This window comes from Harpia harpyja, chromosome 4, assembly GCF_026419915.1.
Source record: "Harpia harpyja isolate bHarHar1 chromosome 4, bHarHar1 primary haplotype, whole genome shotgun sequence".
Lineage (NCBI taxonomy): Eukaryota > Metazoa > Chordata > Aves > Accipitriformes > Accipitridae > Harpia > Harpia harpyja.
In genome coordinates, this window is record NC_068943.1 from 58,981,732 (window position 1) to 59,000,934 (window position 19,203).

The window sequence follows — 19,203 nt, forward strand, 5'->3', positions numbered from 1 at the left end:
TGCTCTCTCAATTCTGAGTAGCCAGCACTCACTGAAACTCCTGCATTCACAAAGATGGAACTCCAGCGCTCATCTCTCGAGGAGATTTCAAAAAGGAAAAAGCTTCCTTTTGCAAGGACATTTCAGCTTACCAGCTAATGACATCAAACTCAAACTTCAACTTTTCTGACCCAAGCGCTGTCAGATGATAAAGAATTCAAAGAAAAGGTTAGAAGATGCATTGGAGATCTCTCAGAACTAGATGTTAAGTGATGAACTGGTAGTGACTACTGAGCACTTAAAGAGCTGTGCACATAGTAAAGGTTAGACATAGAGGAGTCTACGCCCATGCAAAGCACCCTCAAGAAATATCAGCACCCAGAGCATGCCTTACCTGCAGACAGTACACTGATATCCTCTGAAGAGATGTTGCTGAAAGAGCTACAGTGCAAGCTAACATGTTAGGAAACTTAAGTGAATGCTACATTTACATTTTTATTTCCAGCTAAGAAATAAGCAAAACCGGTTGTCCTTTCTCACTTCACTGTAATTTGTGTTTCTTACAGCTGGATATTGCCAATTACTTTGAAGGAGTCTCTAACCCAAAATACTGACACATCTTGAGCCACATCGCCCTACAAGCCAGAAGGCAAGTTGGAGACAGAAATAAACATAAAGAGACAGGACAATTAAAGTCAAGTCTGCTTCTCCTTCTGCAGGACCCTGATAGGTAAGTTTTGCGGGACTGCGCAACACAAATTAGAAGGTTCTACTGTTAATGCAGTGCATCGATTTTACCATCAACAGAAATGTGAATAATGTATACATTCTGTGTAAAAAGATAGCAGACTATATACATATGTATCTTTTAAATTATTTTATTTTGTGTAAGCTAAAAGGAAATTTACACACTTAAATCTCAAAAGACCTTGGGCATGCACATTGACCTTTTTAGAGGTTCTTCTACATAGCTCTCTTTTTTCCATAGGAATTTCCCCAAACATTTACAACCCATAGTTTTTTACTGTATATACAGCCTAAAACCATAGCAATCTATGATTATGTCATTTTACACTGTGCAAAATCAAACAGGAATAGTGGTACAACAGAACATAAAAATTTTTAACAGGTAAATTTCATTGTAAGACATTCATATAGTTTTGGTCCTTCTTTTCCAAATCAAACTGATTAAAAGCAGACAACTTTCTAATGACCCAAAAAATCAAGTGTTTAGACAGTGATCCATAACTGGAACAAGAAGTTACAGACAGCATACCTTTCAAAAAGCTATATAGTGACAGAGCCATACTACTGAAGTTGAAGAACATAAAAACTGATCAGCCAACCAATCAAACAGGGGGAGGGGATGGAAGAGAAGAAAAGGAAAAACACATCTTAAGCTTGTTAAAACACAAAAGAAATTATTGGGTTTTAAAGAAACAACAATAACTGAAAATCCACAAAGGGACAATGTAACCTTTTGGTCTTTTTCCCAGCAATAAGTATTTTAATATATGCAGGAAAGAAAAAGATGCTCAATGCAATCTGAAAACCTTTAAGGGGGACTTCACAGATTGTGAAGATTGAAGTTTTCATTATGTGTTTCTAAGATTTTTTTTTTTTGAACTTTTTAAAATTTTGTAAGAAGGACACCACCAGTGTATTTCACAAAGACATAAATGTATACACCCCAGCACAACAAAAAGCATAGATCTTCAAAAAGATTTACCCCCAATTATTTACATTTTTCTCTAATATAAATTTAGGACTCCAGTATGTAAATAAATATACATTACTATGTATACCTTTCTAGTGCTGCTTACCAACAAATCATCTGAACTTGATTTTTTTTTAATTAAAGCAAGATTGCTTTTTATGACCCACAGAGGGAAGGGAAAAAAAAAATCAATAGAAAATGTCCAATTCACATCACTTTAGTCTACCTTTTCTTGGCAGCTTGTTGAAGGTGTTAATGTAGCTGGGAACATCAACACCTTGGCATGCATGAAAGTTAAGTCAGGAAGGCTAGAAATCACCTTGGCAGCCTCTTCGCTAAGATGTTCTTCCTTTTTAGGCTTCCTGTTGGAAGGAAAGAACAAAGTGCATTAATCCACTACCTGATATCCCTTGGATCACTGAAAGAAGCACTGATTGAAGCAATTGTTCTGTCAGTTTGTCTCCCATTGACAGGCACTTCTGTAAGCTACTTGAAGGTAGTCTAATGTTATAATACTTACCTGCCTACCAACAAAATGTTAACATAGAAAGTCAGCAAAATGTTCCTGTATATTGTTGCAATAAGGAAAAAAAAAAAAAGATTTCCTATTCAGATGCTAATTTTATATATTTTTCTTTTTTTTGCAGGTTCCTGTGTGAAGAGACTCACTTGAAGAGACAACCATGCCCATATTCTAGGGATAAGACAATAGGAGCATTAGTTCTAAACTACCTAAATACAGTATAATCTTTCAAAATGAAGTGGAAAAACCTTGAAAGGACATTAAGAAGTTCCTAACTTACCTCTTAATACTTTTAAAATAAAAAGGTACTTATGCTGCGTTTCCAACACGACCGTTCTCAGATGATACATCATACTGCTCTACATTGTGATCCACAAACCCTTCTTCCCCCCCCAGGGCTCATCAGCAGCAAAAGGTGGCTCACAACTTGTAGTTACTTGCTTTGAAGTGCAGTAGTATGTATAGCCATAATGATACATACAGCAGTTTGGGAATCATTGGTGTTTACTTTGCCTGTTGCATTATTCACAAGAATTACTGAGTGCAAATGAATAAAGAGGTCTGAATCCCATGTTGCTTGGTTCTATTATGCAAAAAACTCAGATCTCCTAAGTAAAATGAAGCCTGGCTCAGACTGCTACAGAATACCTCCCTCCGCTGCCCAAACATCCATACTTTACAGACATCTGGCTTATCTTTGAAGAATGCTGCCTATTACTAGAAATACTCAGTTTTCCATCAAACATTATTCCAGTTCCAAAAAGGCACCTGCTACACCCTGTAATGACATTAGAAATTCTAGCTAAATAAGCTCCCTCATCTTTGAGGCAAAAAGCTGAGACAAAAGGCTTGAACCCAATAAACTGCCGTTCCCTAGAACACTTCAGAAATTTCCTTTCTATATCTTGTCTTAACTATAAACTTTAAACCGAGCCTGTGAGAGGGCAATGACCACTCTGATCACAAAGCAGCATGTACTTATATTTTCTTTTGTCAGCATCCATCAGGATTGTTTCCTGAGCCGATCAGAGATCAGGGGAAAGCAAGGGGCTACGTATTTGCTTCAGCAGCAGTCTCAGACTTTCTTAGCTAGGAGGAGAAGAAAAAAAAAAGCTGGAGTCAAACTCATCCTTGACATCACTGATCATTGTGTTGACACTGAACTATCACTTTTGTTTGCTACTTGAAATCTCCACTTGATGAAAGATCTCTAGATGAGGCAGCCTAGATACTAAATCTGACTTTCCTTCACTAGAATAGCAATATTTTCTTTTCTCTGCTGCAGTGGAATTTCATGAGCCACTGACTAGGCAGATTACCAAATTCTGGAGGACAAACAAAGCTGTGTGCTGGATTTACTGAAGGAAGAAGCAGAGAGCCAATATGTGCCTCCTTCTCTAACAACTTCACAGTCAGCTCTGTTTGCACTCAGAGGACTATCTCTGAGCTGTTGAAACGTGGTTCTCGCCCGCCACTGTGTTATCGGTATCTGGTGCCACTATTAGTAATCACTTACCACAAGCCTCTTAAAGGTACAAACTCCTGGTGATCAAGGACTTACAGCTAACAAAGGAGTGTTTGACAGAGGAAGCCAAAGGAAGAGGGCTGACTCAGAGATCTGCATTAAAAGGAGTTCCTGTAATTGTTAATCAGGCACCGAGATGAAGCTCACATACTCCTTGCTATTTATATGCCTCTTCCTCCTCTGCTCAACTGTGGCATGCTAAGAAACAGCACTGCTGGGTCCCAGAGGCAGCATTGCAGTTTATTCGGTGGTCGTACGCAGGACCTTTATCACAGGACGATGCTATCGCTCTTGCTGTAATAGCTGGTCTCTGCAACATCACTGCAGAACATGCACACAAGTGAGCACAGTCTGATGTGAATCTCACCTGATTACTGAATGCTCCCCTCCTGGCTGGAGACCCTTTACAATAATTTATTTACTTAATGTGCTCTGTAAACAGTATCTGTAAAGGACAAGCTAACACACTAACACAGCAAACATTACTTAACTTTCTATACATGTAAGGAAGAAGTTCTTTACTGTGAGGGTGGTGAGACACTGGAACAGGTTGCCCAGAGAGGTTGTGGATGTCCTGTCCCTGGAAGTGTTTGAGGCCAGGTTGGATGGCAGAATGAGCAACCTGGTCTAGTGGAAGGTGTCCCTGCCCATGGCAGGGGGGTTGGAATTAGATGATTTTTAAGGTCCCTTCCAACCCAAACCATTCTATGATTCTAACTATGACCAAGTTATAGCAACAGATACAATCACTTGGTAATGAGGCTCAAAACCTTTTCTTAAATCATCTTAGTGCAGAGAGGGATGAGATGGCCTTCAGTCTCCATTCCTCAATGGAGAGGGGCAGGTTCCTCTGGAAGACAGTAAAACTTGACACTGCAAGTACCTTTCTGGGTAACAGTCAACACCTTCGGTAGCAAATATCACCAGGGAAACCCTAAAGAATTACTCACTAACTCTCTAAATTTAAAAGACAAAGTAGCATCATCACTGCAGACTGTTTTTACCCTTAAAACTTACCAAACTGCCTGATAACTGCAGTGTCTTTTGATAGAGGCAAGAGAAATAACCATGTCAGGTGCATTAATTTCAGTCACCACTTCGCTGAAGATGTTCCCATTGTCAAGAGCTGCTTTTGCCAAACCCAGGTCTGGGCAGGGGCGCTGCAGAGTTTCTCCTGCTCATGCACTCTTAATTTCAAGATATCACGGCTTACAGAATGGACAGCCAAGTGAGCGGATTGTCAGCGGCAGCTGTACTACTGTCTGCTTTGGAACCAGGACTTTTGATTACTAAACCATGAAAGGACCCAGCTCTGGCTCAAAACAAGGTCTCTGCCTCATTCAGGTTTTAAAACTACCCTCTACAGAACACTTTGTCCCCATCCATCTCTTCTCTTACACTAGGTTACATTTCCTCCCAAGACAGAGGACAGAAGGGATGCCCTTACCCAAGCAATTGTTCCAGTCCCTCTACCTGTTGGCATGAAGGTTTCCTTTTCAAAGGCATATTAACACTAAGCTGCAAGAAATTAGCCAAACTGACGGGCAGGAAAGTTGTTGGAAGAAAGTTTAGCAAGAAATAGTGAATGCTTTGTCGATGCGTCACTCACACCTCACTGTTCTGTTTTGCATTCCAACCCCTTCCTGCAGCATTCAAGTCTTTCAGGACTTCAATCATCTTTCATGTTTGCAAACGATTTTGTGGATAGCATCAGCAAGGCCAGGCTCTAATAGTAACAATGAGTTGATTAGAAAAATGCACTTTAAAAATCACTCTAATCAAGAGTGCTCCATCCAACACCACCCCGAAGGAATATTTCCAGTTTAAATGAGGGTTTGGGGCATTTCCTGGAAAGGTATCAGTGCTCTGCTTTCCTTCAAAAAGACAGCAGATAAACTTTTGATCTCTGCCAATTCTATGGAACTGGGCAAGGCTGCAGAGTTGCTGCGGAATGCTGTACTGGATCCCTGTCCTTCACTTACTGCTGCCATCAAGGTTTCAGGCTCGAGCTGGGGGGGAAGTTTCCCCTCCTCTCCTAACAGTTTCCTTCTGAGAAACTGACTTTCCAGCTTCAAGAGATGGGTTTGCAAGCACAAGATGGGGTTATTTCAGACAAAGGTGACTCTTCACACGGCTTCCTACAGATGAACAATGGTATTTTCACTCTAAACTTCACCCTAAAGATCCTGAGTTCAGACAAGTTACAGACACAGGATAGCCTCAGCACAACTGAAGTTGCCATCAAAGTGATGTTAAGCCACTGGCCACATCTTCCCCTGATCAGTTATCATGAATGGCTAATAGTCCACATTTGCAGGCTGATGCATGAACGTCATCTTTGTTGAGCTGGCTGTACCCAGCCACTCCTCTTTTAAAGTTTCCAGTTCATTAAAAAAGAATAAAAAAAATTTCAAAAGAAAAACAATTTTACTACAAAAAGCTAACATACTGCAACATATTGGCATACTGCTGAGATAAGACATTCTTATTTCTCTGAAGGTTTCTAGCTTGGAAAACAGAAAACCAGACTGCTTTTCTTTTGCAGATCATGAAATCATAAAACACTTGAAATCTTTAAAATTCGGAGTTGACAAAAACATATAAAATGTACTGAACACTGAAAACAGCTGCTTTAAAACAGCAAATCCTTGTGTGTGTCTGAACTTAACCACCAAGTGTAACATCCCCAGCCTCACTCTACAGCCTGATATATTGCTACAGCACAGATCTAGAACCTCTTCCTACTCATAAGCAATGCTCTCCAGAACAGGGAAGAACTCTGATATCTGGATAAAGAGCTTTAACAGTGCAAATATGAGCTTTCAAGTGCATCGTGGAAGCATTGGAAAAAACCCCAAACCCCTCATATCAAAACAAAACAATACAGAAAAATGAAGGTCAACATTAACTTAAGCAAAGTAGACTTCCCTGTTCCTTTGTAAAGAAAAAGTAAGCTAAGACATCTTACAGCAAACAAGCAGTTACGAATCTATGAGTGGAGATAAAATAATTAATAAAGATACATTTGGAGTTTGTATGTCCTGCTGTGAATTTGTGGTTACTTTTAAATTAGACTTAGAATATATTACAAAAATATTTCAACTGCAACTATGTTTTCTAATTAGTGAGAGTCAAACTTTCGCACTAGTGTATCTTCGGAAAGAGTATATGCACTCCATGGGTAGAAAAATAGGCAATCCAAAAGCTGAGACACAAAAATCAGCATTGAAGTGTGGAGTTCCCTCTACTGGTTCTCCCTTGAAATTTCACGGCTTGTTGATCTTTTTTAATTCAGTGTTCACTTTGAACATTTCCACTGCGGGAAAACTAGTAAGATAGTTTTCTCAATGAAAGAACATGTTTTAAAAGAGCTCTTGAAAATTATAGTTTTAGTCATTTTAAGAAAGCCAACTATCTCCCACCATTACAAATCACTACATTTGCCACAACTCTTCAACCGCACCTCCTTTTTAAGTGCTATGCTGCATGGAAATGCATCTAGTTTTAAAGTGCTGAATAAACCCTAAAACTCACTTATGAGTGAGGATATGTTGCTATCTATTAGTTGCTAATATTTGTTGCATGTTGAGGTGTGCACCTCCTAAACAATAGGAACATTTTACTTGGGGAGAATCACTCAGCGATTCTTTTAATGGGCACAGACACTAATTACATGTTAAGACAGTCCATGATCCTACTGCTTAGATACAGATTCAAAAAATAAACCCAGAGAATACAAGCTTATAAATGGAGACACTATTCTGTACCCATTCAACAGGCCAGACTTCAAGGAAGACATTTGACACCTAAAGCCTTTATACAGGTTCTAACTGTAAAAGAAGTACAGAAGAACTTCACATGAGATCCATGAAGCAGAAAGGACATCCTAAACCAACTACATGCTCGTTCCTTAACTTGCAACAGCAAAATGAATCTGATGTTTGGTCACTGAAGTTTTGACAGGTGCTAGAAATATATGGGAAGGGACAAATATTGTCATAATTATTAGTCAGTTTAATAATTTTACTTGTGGAACATTCCGTACCTATAAGTTACATGGAGGACCGAGGAGAATCTTCTGTCAAAGTCCTAGGTCACTGAACTGTGTGGCTCAGTTTACCCTTCCAATCTTAGGAATCAAGCTCTGTTCTTCAGAAAGTTTCTTCCTCCAGTTCAGTGTTTGGCTTTAGCTTTTCAACTTATGACCTGGTGAACTTTTCTTTCAGCTCATGAACTGTTTCCCATCTTATTTTAGAGTTCTATGATAATTTGAAATACGAACCACAGTACTATGAATTTCATATTTAAATTTAATTATTAAATTTAAGCCTTTCTAAAATAGCACACACATTCACTCCTCACATTTCATGCTACCCTTAGAAAAAGAAGAAGAAAGCATAACAAAGAGTATTTACCTTGTGGATGTGCTTGCCTTCTCCACTGTGGACATGAGTCTTGCAAATGCATCAGTCACTCTGTTGCTTGCATTGGAAGTTTCCAGTTTTGAGGTTGTCAATTCATACAACTCAGGATCCACACCTTATAGTATAAAATGATAATCAGTGATGGTTGGAGGCAAGTATAGCCATAATAAGCCACACACCAACTTGCTAGAGACTGTTTTCTGTAAACATCTGAATCATTTATAATTTCAAGATACATGAAAAGAACACGACAGAACATGTCTGCGTTTCTGAAACACCATCCTCTCTCCCCACTCTTTTTCAACAGCTTTTATAGTTGTACTACAAAACACACACACATTTAGGTCAAGTCTGGCATACAAGGTCTCAGTCCAAGAGTAAACAAAACAAATTTGATTTACCTTTTAGAGGGAAACACCTGTAAAGAAGTCAGCTGTGTTAAAATGGAATGTTTCAGTTACTTCAACTCAACTGTTTGTATTAAAAGAACGCTGCATGTTAACAGGGACCAACTCTTTAACGAGAGATTACACACAACACTGGCATGCATTAGAGTACATTTAGTATCTTGTTTTTCACAAGAGGTTGTGTTAAAAATTTTTTAAGTGAGGAAAAGCAGCTTTTATGATACATACAAGTGAAATGGCATTAAAAAAGTTACATACTAATATGTGTAACGCTACCAAAACTTTTAGGTTATGCTCCCTTTTCAGGTATTCACAAAGCATCAAGTATCTGGATGTTTCAGCCTTGATTTCCTAGTTTCGGATATCTTAAGTCAGATGCTGAATTTTGACATCACATACGTTGTGAATGGATTTCAAATTTTATCAGCAAAGGTAATCCTGAAAACAATGCAAACAATGGAAACCTGCATCCAAAAAAATAACATGTGTATGGGTGAAATTCTACCTGTTTAGTATCAAGCAGCACATCTCAGTAGGAAGTAGCTCTAGAATTTCCAGATATTAAGTACGTTTCCTTTAAAAAAGTCTCTAGTAATTAGAATTATCAAAATAAATCAAGAGGAAAGACTGTTACAACACATTTTGTTGCTCAGAAGCATTTTAAATTGGTGATATTCCTCTAGTTACAGTTTCAGCTATTTTATGCTTCTTGGGTTTAAACGAAGTGTGCATATGTACCACCCACAATTACAAGTATTTTCCAAAACAGCGTAGAATTCAAAAACAGAAGCATCGTGTTTTATAGACACCTGCGTTCTAAACAAGCGTAACACTAAGTGCCAGCTGGTTTGGACAACACAGAAGCATTTCTTACTACTGCAGAACAAACACTACAAATACTTGGGCACAATGGTCCCATGTAGCTACCTAATACAAAAACAGTGTTTATAAACTGATGTGCTGATTATTTTACCCTGTTTACTTGCCTGGATCAAGACACTATTAGAAGTACTCCTGAAATACTGAAAGATTACTAAATAAAAAAAATGCCTATGCCTATTGTCCTGTCTTTTCCACCCAGTAATTGCAGTACTATGTGCACAAACGGATGACGTTAATAAACCTCATGCCTGCTTTGCATGAACTCTCCCCAAACAGTGTCTTGGCCACTCATCATTTGCGCACAAGTACTCTTTCATTGTTAGGAAACTAAGCTGATCAAAAAGTAAAATTAAGAAAATCATCTGGTTAAGCTGCAGGGGGGTGGGGGGCAGGGAGAAGATTTGCTCCATTTAATGAGTTGATTAGAAATCAATCAGCTGTCCTTCAACATACATTTTTTTAAAGTCTGGATTTTCAAAGTTAATTTCATCCAGTTTCATGAAAAACACTAAAATATGTACTGTCCTGAGACCAGTATACCAAGACTTTAAGTGTTGTCAGATGTTTACAGAACTTGGAAATAGGAAAAAGCCCAACTATTCCATAGAATATCCACTTTCGATCAGGGAGAAGACTTGAAGAAATACACTTTGACTTGCAGAAGCCTGCGAAATCCCATTAAGGTACAAATTGTAAAACTAATTGAAATAAGGAGTCCTTTGACATGCAACTCTGCAAGACACGTTAAATGCAACCTCTTACGTTACATCATTTAGATATTCACATTTATGGTCCTGAATTAATTTTCATTGTAGTGTGATGTCACTGCTCAATTTACTGTTCTTTTGGCACCTCTTGCTCAGCTACACTTATGTTAAACTATTAACATGAAAACTAAAACAACACACTAAATCTGTGGGAACATACTAGAAATGAGTAACTCCCTGTTCACAATGTAGAACGCAAATTTGTATTAAAAAGTTATTTTGGCTACTGATGAAAGACTGAGAAGAATATAGTGTAGATCTATAGTAAGTAAAACTAAGGTCTTCAGAGAAAGAACAAACTTCTACTGATAAAAGTATCTCCTTTAAGCCGAAAGATCTAATAATTTATCTTTCAATTATTTTATTATTTTAAAGAGTTGCATATTTTCCATTTTATTCAAATGATTAGAGAATATTTAAGGAAAGCACTGCAAAACCTTAATGAGATATTGAAGGAAAGTTAGCCAACCAAACCGCACACAAAGCTCCTAAACACACACACAAACACACGAGCTGCAAGCCAAGAAACAAATGACTTTCCCAGAAACAAGTGAGGAGGAAACAAGAGCCAAAACAAAACAAAAAGACCAAAATAGGCACTATAGTGCATACCAGGGAAGATGATAATACCTGTAACTTGATGAAACAACAACAGCAACATAAAAAAAAATAATGCAATAAGAGGCTAACAGAGTATCCCTCCAGTAATCACTTTAAGTGTGCACACCATCAGGACACAAGAAGGTACCCAACTGCACGAGCAGTACATGTACTGGGTACTGTCGACTTATGTCTATAGACTTGCACGCACTTACAAAAGAATCTGTAAGACTCAAGCATCTTGAATTTGCTACCTATCATTTCCATGACAAACCTGCCATCTTTCATCTGATAATGACATCTCTCAAGGGTGGAATAAAAAGACATTTGAAATGTGATGCCACAAAATTGCCTTCAATGATCAGATTTCAAAACTAAAAAAGCAGGTTTTTGAAAACAAAAACCACAATAATAATTACAAACACTTACTTAAAATGTGGGAAAACCCCAAACCTCTTAAAAATCAATTTTTTTAAATTAAAATCACCAAGAGGAAAAAATCCATTCCTATGAAGAAAGTGATTATCATGGCTTCAGGCATTGTATTGAAAGAGTATTTGCCTTATCTACTTAACCTATGCACTGGGATAAAACCCCAAAATGTTCCCTTAAATTCCTGCAGAAATTTATTCAAAGTGTAGGTTTTCACAAGTTCGCGCAAAATACTCAAAGCATGTCAAAACCACGTGATAAATGAATTCAATTGCTTTCATATATTTTTCAATAGAGAGAGTGGTGTTTTCATCTCCTTTTTAGGGGAGTAAGTTGCAGATAAAGTGCTTTGGTTTTATAATTAATGTTCATGAACTTCTTATGTCCCACAAACATGCAACTATCCTTTTTTTCTATTATGAATGTTGTTAAAACACTTTTTTCACTTTATCATTAATACTAGTAGCTCACACAAAGAGAAAATTTACAAACTGCTGGTAGCCACAAATCCCAGCAGGGATGTGATATGTTAAGTCCCGTAACTTTATATTCACACATAACTTTCAAATAACATCACAATCCTATAATTTGGAGGCACTCAGAAGACACACCTCACTTTTTGGGAATCATCACATCTACAGCATTTTCAATTTTTCTTAAGTGTTTAGAAAAGTTAATTTTGCAAATTTCTCATTTGAAACAAGTGTTTTAACATCTTATTTGCAAGAGCGTAAGAGCCATTCACTCCTTCAGCATGTGACAAATACAGAGCTGACAGTACCTTTTAAATACTTCGCACTTGATACAAAACATCAGAAAACAGAACACAGATTAAAAGGAAAAATGCAGTAGAAAGACATTTTAGAGAAATGCAATGTAAAATTTCTCCTTGTTTATAGGAAAGTCGAGTGATGTGCTCATGCTTTTAGTAAGTCGTTATAATATTACAGTCGTGGTTTTAACACTCTGCTGACCTGGGATTGTGGTGGTGCTGCTAGAGCTACTGTCATCCACGGGCCCAAAGAAATCAAGGTTCAGAAGAGTGGAACCTCCACTAGCTTGAAATTCAGTGACCGTGTTGGTAGGCAGCCATATAGAAGGTAAGCCAAGGGAGGGGTTTATGTGTAAAAAGGGGTAAGACACACACTTGAACATGCAAGTTATAATTAGTACTCAGTACGCAATTTAAAAATTGACATGAAAACAATGCTTACAGTATTAGTTTGTACCTTCTAAAATGTTAACAACTTAATTGAGTGCACATTTCCTCATGTACAATGCAGCAAGGAAATCAACACTAGTAACTTTAAAATAGAAATATTTATTTCAATCTAAAAATGAAAGAGAACCAGCACGACCCAGAGAGAAAGATGTGATCAGTTAAAGGGAAACAATATATAGGTCAATTGACAGAATATAGCAGGCTTTTTCTCCCCTCACTGAAATTGAAAGCCATTCTTTTATCAGGAAGACTTAACAGATCCCCAAATAGCAAAGAACCAAAAAAAAAATCTTTAAAGTTTTATTTAGCAGCTTTAAGCTATTAATTATCATTATCTTAAAGCAGTGTGAACACAGGGTAACAAATGCCACTCTTATATCCAGTTCCTCACTGGTAAGTTATACTGTTCCCCTTTAGTACTAAACCAGAAATCAAACCAAGATACATTTTAAGGAAGTTGTTTGTTAAAAAGAAAGCATGATGATTGACTGAAGTAATAAGACACCAGACAACAGCAAAAGGGTCCATCCAGGCTTTCCTTCAGCACCATAATATTGCTATCCAAACTCTTACATCCCACATGTTCTGAAACAACAGCGTGAGGCAACACCAGTGCAGTAAGAGATGCAGTTTATTTTAGCCTGCTTTTGAACAACTTAGGTGTCATGAATTAACTGCTGTTAGCAGGCTTCTCATAAACGTATCAGCTTCTTTACAGGTTTCTAGTCTGTCAATCAAACAAGTTTCCAAAACTTGTTTTATTTCCTTTGCATGCACTTACATTTCTGAAAGTGGAGGCGGTGGCACAACTCACTTCGCTATTAAAATAGACATAGGTGAAGGGTCTTCTATGTGATAACTATATACATTTACAGATACAAATAAGTTCGTAGCTACCTCTTTAATATATTAGCTACAATTAGCTCTTGAGTGTAAGCAAAAGTGATAACAGGTGAAGTTACATTTTTGAAATATAAAATTATCTGTAAATCTGAAAACTTTCAGCTCAAGAAGTGTATCTTTTGCAAATAGTTTGTGGTTAAAATATTGTGCTTTGAAGTAGCCACTATACACAAGTTTGTCATTCAAAGGATGTCTAAAGAGATAGTTCATTGGTGAAAAATACTCTTCAGAAGTAAAACTCATCAATCTAAAATGCTCATGTGTTCAGTTTCATTATAATCTGCAGTTATACATAATGAAGTGTTAATATTGCCACTGTGTCACTAGCATATGACAGGAATCTAATACTTAGTGTTTTTCAGACTACATAATACTTCACGTAGGGGCACAGTTAATGAGAAAGAAAGCCTGAATTTCCAAAGTTAGGAGTAAGAAATAAATATTATATATATATTTATATATATGTGTGTGTGTGTGTATATATTTAAAAAATAATCAGCAGATAGATGTTTGTCTGAACTTTGTAGCTTTCTTATCTCTAGCTCTGGTGCTAGAGGCTCTACGGAGAGACGTACCATCTAAAGGGTTAGTAAGGCCACTGCTACTCCAGTCAAACTGGACAGGTGGTAGAGATTCCTAGAGTTGAAAAGTCAGAAATCAGATTTTATAGTCAGTTCAGGTTACAACAATGCAAAGCAGTTCAAACAACAGATTCTTTAGCGTCTAAATACTAAAAAGAAAACTAAATGAGCAAGCCCCAACTTTGGGAGGCATGTATTTTCATAATATGCACTAAAGATTCAAAATAGATTTGTTCTACCACAGGAAGTCTCATTAAATTCTGAACAGTACAGATTAGGTAACTTCTAACTCAAACAGCATTTGCAAATTAAATAAAACATATGAATTGGATAAAACACCTTAAGGCATAGTTGAAAGTTAAACTACTATTACTTTCATGGACAATGAGGCATTTTGCATAAAAAGTTATGTATACACAATTATAGGACAAGTTCAGAATAGGGTTATTAGTGAAAGCTGTCTCCATTCTTTGTCCTGATAATATATAAAATCAGTTATTTACCATCAAACAACCCATGATTCTTTTGGTTTGTTTTGCTTTTGAGAGACAATCCCACCATGTGAGGGACAAACTATCAACACCCTCTTCATTCCACCCGCTTTAAAAAAATAATTCTGTGACTTATTATCCTTTAACAATTAACTCATTCAATATATAAACAAAGCATTGGTAACAATGCTTAAACAAGAGGAGCATGGAAATGTTGACTCCTTCTGGGAGCTCATTCCTGCCTTTTCATTTCCTCTTGTTAAGTCTTTTAGCACACACACAGGTAAATCAAGCAAGCAGCAGGGACCATGCTTTACAGGGAAAGTGTGTTCGGGTGCAGTGTAACTTGCAAGTGCTGTCCTCCTGTATTCTCAGGACACAAACTGCTGGGACAGTATCAGAAATGTCTGAAATTAGTTGATCTTTCTACTTCTGTGCATTACTTTCTGCTCTCTCCTCAGTGAGGTCAACTGTCAAGAAGTACTGGGAATGGATGTGCCCTCAACTTCTAATAGAACAATCACACTTATGGAAGAAAAGCAATGGAAGTTCTCTGCAGCATTATTCAAAATGCATCACTAGTTGTCAAGCTTCCAGTGGCTGAGACATACCTTCTCTCTGCTTTTGTAGAAAGTCAGGCGCTGGTTTTTTTTTTGGTTTGGTTTTTTTTTCTTTTTTTTTTTTTTTTTTAAACTTTTAAAACTTTCAACTATCCAACACAGAAAAAATATGCAGATTCACAAATCAAGACTGCAGCAACCTGAGCTAGCTTTGTACGATTAAGCTAACTGTAAGAGGCTTTTGCTAGTTGATAGGTGTTTACAGGAAGAAAAATGAAGGGAGCTGGAGATTTCTGTATTTACTTATAGTAAATGCCTTGCCTAGAAAAATCCTTCCTACTTAATAACTTGGAAATATTTCCAGTACTGAACACAACTAGAACAGTACTCACTCCACAGAGCTTAAGGAGCTGATGCTACGCTTTTTACTTTGCTTTGGTAATGAAATTACTGGCATTGAAATTATTTGCATGGAAACAGTGTTAGCAGTATGGAAGCTAACACCTGATGAAATAATGATCACTATCATCAGTATCATCAGTAGCCTGTTTAAAGTTTGTCACATCTAAAGTATATTAAAAGGGGTTTGAAAAAAAAAAAAAAAAAAGGTGAGTATAACAATTTAATAGCTTCCTGCTCTGAGGAAAATGCACTCAAATTGAAACAAAGTAGCTTCCTACCAACTCTCACTTACTAAGGAAAACACCCACTACATTTTGTGTCAAAAGACCAAGTCAGGACTGAGTGTGACAGAATTGCATTGAAAAGGTATTGCTTGCTAAGCTTTTCCCTTTAATCATGACTTGATTCTCAAATTTGCCAAGGAAAGGAGAAAGGATGTGATGAATTCTTCCTAAAATGGGGAAAAAAAAAATCTGACTCCAAATCAGTAAGAGTATACTAAGTATACTAGTCTGCTCTGCAGGATGAGGCCATTTCTGCTGACTTCAACCACTTGCAAAAGAAGGGGGTGGCAAGTAAAGCAGATCCCATCTATACAGGACACTGGCAAGCCCTGGTCTGTACAACAGCAAACAAAGGAGAGGACAGAGGCAAAAGCCAATTAAACAGAAAGGAAAAGTTTTTTGTTTCTAGTGACCTTGGCCCTTAGAAAACTAACTATACTGGGACACCTGAACACAGCATTGAAATCTCAGACAACAGGAACATGCCCTGCAAATGGGAATATAATGTTTTGTCTTTTGGCGATTGCAAGGTTGCTAGACTACTGCATTTACAACCATTATTTTAATAACATGCTTTAAGGAAAAGCACCCAGTCTGGAAGAATATTGAAAATTGGGGCAAACTGCTCTCACTTCTTCCTCCATCTTAAATTAGAGGACACAGTACAGAAATGAAAAAGTATACTCAGCTGTCAGAATACTACTCTGAATGTTAAGGAAGTGAGAAAGAGGAAACTAATATACTTGCTGGTTCTACTGCATCGTATTTCACTTGACAAAAGTGAGAGATGTTTTCACACAGTAATTTTAGAATGGTATTATGTAAGAGCTTTTATAATCCAAGAGTAAAATGTAAATGTTTGTGTCTGCGCCAATTATTACCCAAGGAAAATTAAACAAAGGAAAAAAAAAAAGGAAGTATCATGCTGTCTTAAAGCTGGGGGAAGAAAATAGAAGGGCTTCTAATACAAATATATCAATATTTAGATAGATCCCACAAATGAGCATCATAAACATTTCAGAAAAAGGTTTACAAGGAAGTAATCCATACATTTCATTGTGTGTATTCATTGGCAAAACTACAACAGTTCTGAAAATTATTCTTCTCAGACACCACCTTTAAGCGACTGCCACATCTGATAGAATAGCAAGTTCTGTAGTATCTCTTACCCGCAAATCTTTCTCTCTTACTCTGTCGACAAAGCTACGTATATTCTTGGATCTTTCTCATATGTATAACTGGAGAGCAGTTCCATGATGGAGCCTTTGGCTGGTGGCCAATAATATGGTAGTTTACATCTGTCATTGTTAGAAGTCCTGATGGTCCCTTATGTAATTAAAAGTGTTTTTAAAGACTGTCGCCCCATGGGGTTTAATTAAGGTTCAGTCCCTAATAGCCAGCAAGTATAAGATAAATATTTCCGTTATAACCTGATCTCTAATTCAGTGGTTTACATGCATGCAGATGTGCTGTAATAGGCACCCGCAGAAAAGAACTGCTGGTAATTTTCTTCTAGAAAGGTCTGGGTCACTGTGGACTTCTATTCCAATATAAAACTTAAGCAAAACTAGGCAGGTAAGAAACCCCAAAGTTATCCTGTATGCTGGGACAAAGCTATCACTGGACTCTACCAAAGAAACGTAGTCTCAAATAGAGAGGAGAGGATGCTTTGAAGCAATAGTGAAAGAGCAGAAATAGCTAGATAACTTTTTTCAAGAAAGCCAAAGAGAAGCAGGTAAATAAACTTTAAAACAACATTAACCAGAGAACAATATCAAACCAAGAGAAAGCAGTCAACATTAAGTCCAGACAGCAACCTTTTTAAACAAGCACTGGAATATATTTTAATTGCATTGCCTGAAGACTTGGCTATGGTGTAGAAGCCCACTATAGCAGATGCTGTAAGGAAAGAAGGGTACCTGTCTCAGGTTTCACAATCAAGGTTGCCTATTTGAGCAGCCACTCTTTCTTACACCTGATGTGCCTTGATAGAGCCTTTTACTTCAGACCTGAGAAATCTTTGAGACACCGTGCTTAGATAAAGGCAACAGTAATCAGGGGATTATTTCATATTCTGTTTACTGTCTTACAGTTATGAGCACAGAGAAACAGAGAAATAAACCCCCCAACTGTCAAGATAAACAACAGATCAAAGAAGAATTTAGACGCTACCTTCAAATATAAAACAGAACGAGTCTACAAAAGTCATCTTTATATGACAAACTAATGTGATAGATCAGTCAGTAACTTAACTTGCTTGAGAGGAGATACCATAATTTCAAAAACCTTGTCCTTACAGCTTAAATGGCTCAGATGGAAAATTGTCCACTGTATTTCCACAGCCTAACCAACCCAGTGAGACCCTCTGCAGGGAAGGAGGCCAAAACATACAGAGTTGATATAATAACTAAGAAAAATTGTTGCAGCTTATTTGCTGCTTTTTTTCTTCATTCTTTTGATTCCTAATGGTCTCTATTTTAAATCTCTGCATGCTTTCCTCTGTTCACCTACAACCAAAAAACTTAGGAGGCATTTCTGTGTTTCTACAAATGTTCCTTCCACTCCTACTTTTGCATCAGCAGTTGTACTCCCTCAGCAGGAAGTCACGCACATACATGCACAGACACTGATCTGTATACAAGTCCCATAAATGCCAGTCTTTGAACAAAGGAGAACTCTTCTCTTTTCCTTAAGCAAAGCATAGGAATCTATTAACCAGAGCCTCTCCTTCCAGTAAGAAAGCCAATATTCCAAAGTTTCTGAATATAAGAATGACCCATCATCATCACTATCTGAAAATGGAGGAAATTAGAAGTTTTAACTAAGTATTTACACATTAACTGGGTAAGCTTAAAAATACCTAAATTGTCACACCTAAATTACCTGTGTTTAGAATAAGAAGTCTCAGGATCCACTAAAATTGCCTATATTTCCACTGCATATTTACCAATGTTTATAGCACAGTTCCTAATGAAATGTTTACCAAAGTTTGGGCACATCATCTTAATACTACTACAATCTGGAATATTCCTAAGAGGCAGCCTGCACAAGTGAAATGAAACTGGATTTTCCCAAAAGCAAACAGAAGCCACCAAACATTAACAGAAGACAAGGCCAAGAATGAAACATGGTCTCTGAGGTGGAGAATTGATTGTTCATGCCCTGAAACTTTCTGAATGTCACTTAACTGTGGCCTCTTAGCATTCTTAATGGTTAGAGCTCTAACTCATCTATTCCCCAAAAGCTTATTTTAGTGTTTGTCTTTTTGGAAAAAAATAACCTAAGGCCAGCAGTGCAGACAGATAGCATAGAAGCTTCTCGTAAGTATTCATGGACCGCAACTATTGAACTGAGATGGCCTTGTCAGAACAAGCTGTGGGACAGGATTATCAAACTGACAAGTAATGGGAAATTCTGCTGCAGGAGTACCCAAAAATACAAATTCATAATTAAGAGATAAAAAAAAGAGACTTTGGTAAGTAGAGGTTCTCATTTTCAGCACTC

General features: G+C 37.3%; 1 protein-coding gene across 4 annotated transcripts in view; it reads right to left on the reverse strand.

Annotated features, from left to right (window-relative positions):
- Nucleotides 1–841: 841 nt before the first annotated feature.
- The window catches only part of AFTPH (aftiphilin), a 48,416-nt gene continuing 30,054 nt past the window's right edge, over nucleotides 842–19,203 (reverse strand). Inside the window, exons 7-10 of one of the 4 annotated variants that reach the window (XM_052784198.1) lie at nucleotides 13,957–14,017; nucleotides 12,231–12,314; nucleotides 8,160–8,283; nucleotides 842–2,058 (exon numbers count right to left, since the gene is read on the reverse strand). In XM_052784198.1, coding sequence (XP_052640158.1) covers nucleotides 1,914–2,058; nucleotides 8,160–8,283; nucleotides 12,231–12,314; nucleotides 13,957–14,017 — 414 coding nt within the window. In that variant the 3' untranslated portion in view covers nucleotides 842–1,913. Of the gene's footprint in view, nucleotides 2,059–8,159; nucleotides 8,284–12,230; nucleotides 12,403–13,956; nucleotides 14,018–19,203 lie in introns of those variants that run through there. The other 3 variants (XM_052784199.1, XR_008234747.1, XM_052784200.1) reach the window with 3 other exon arrangements.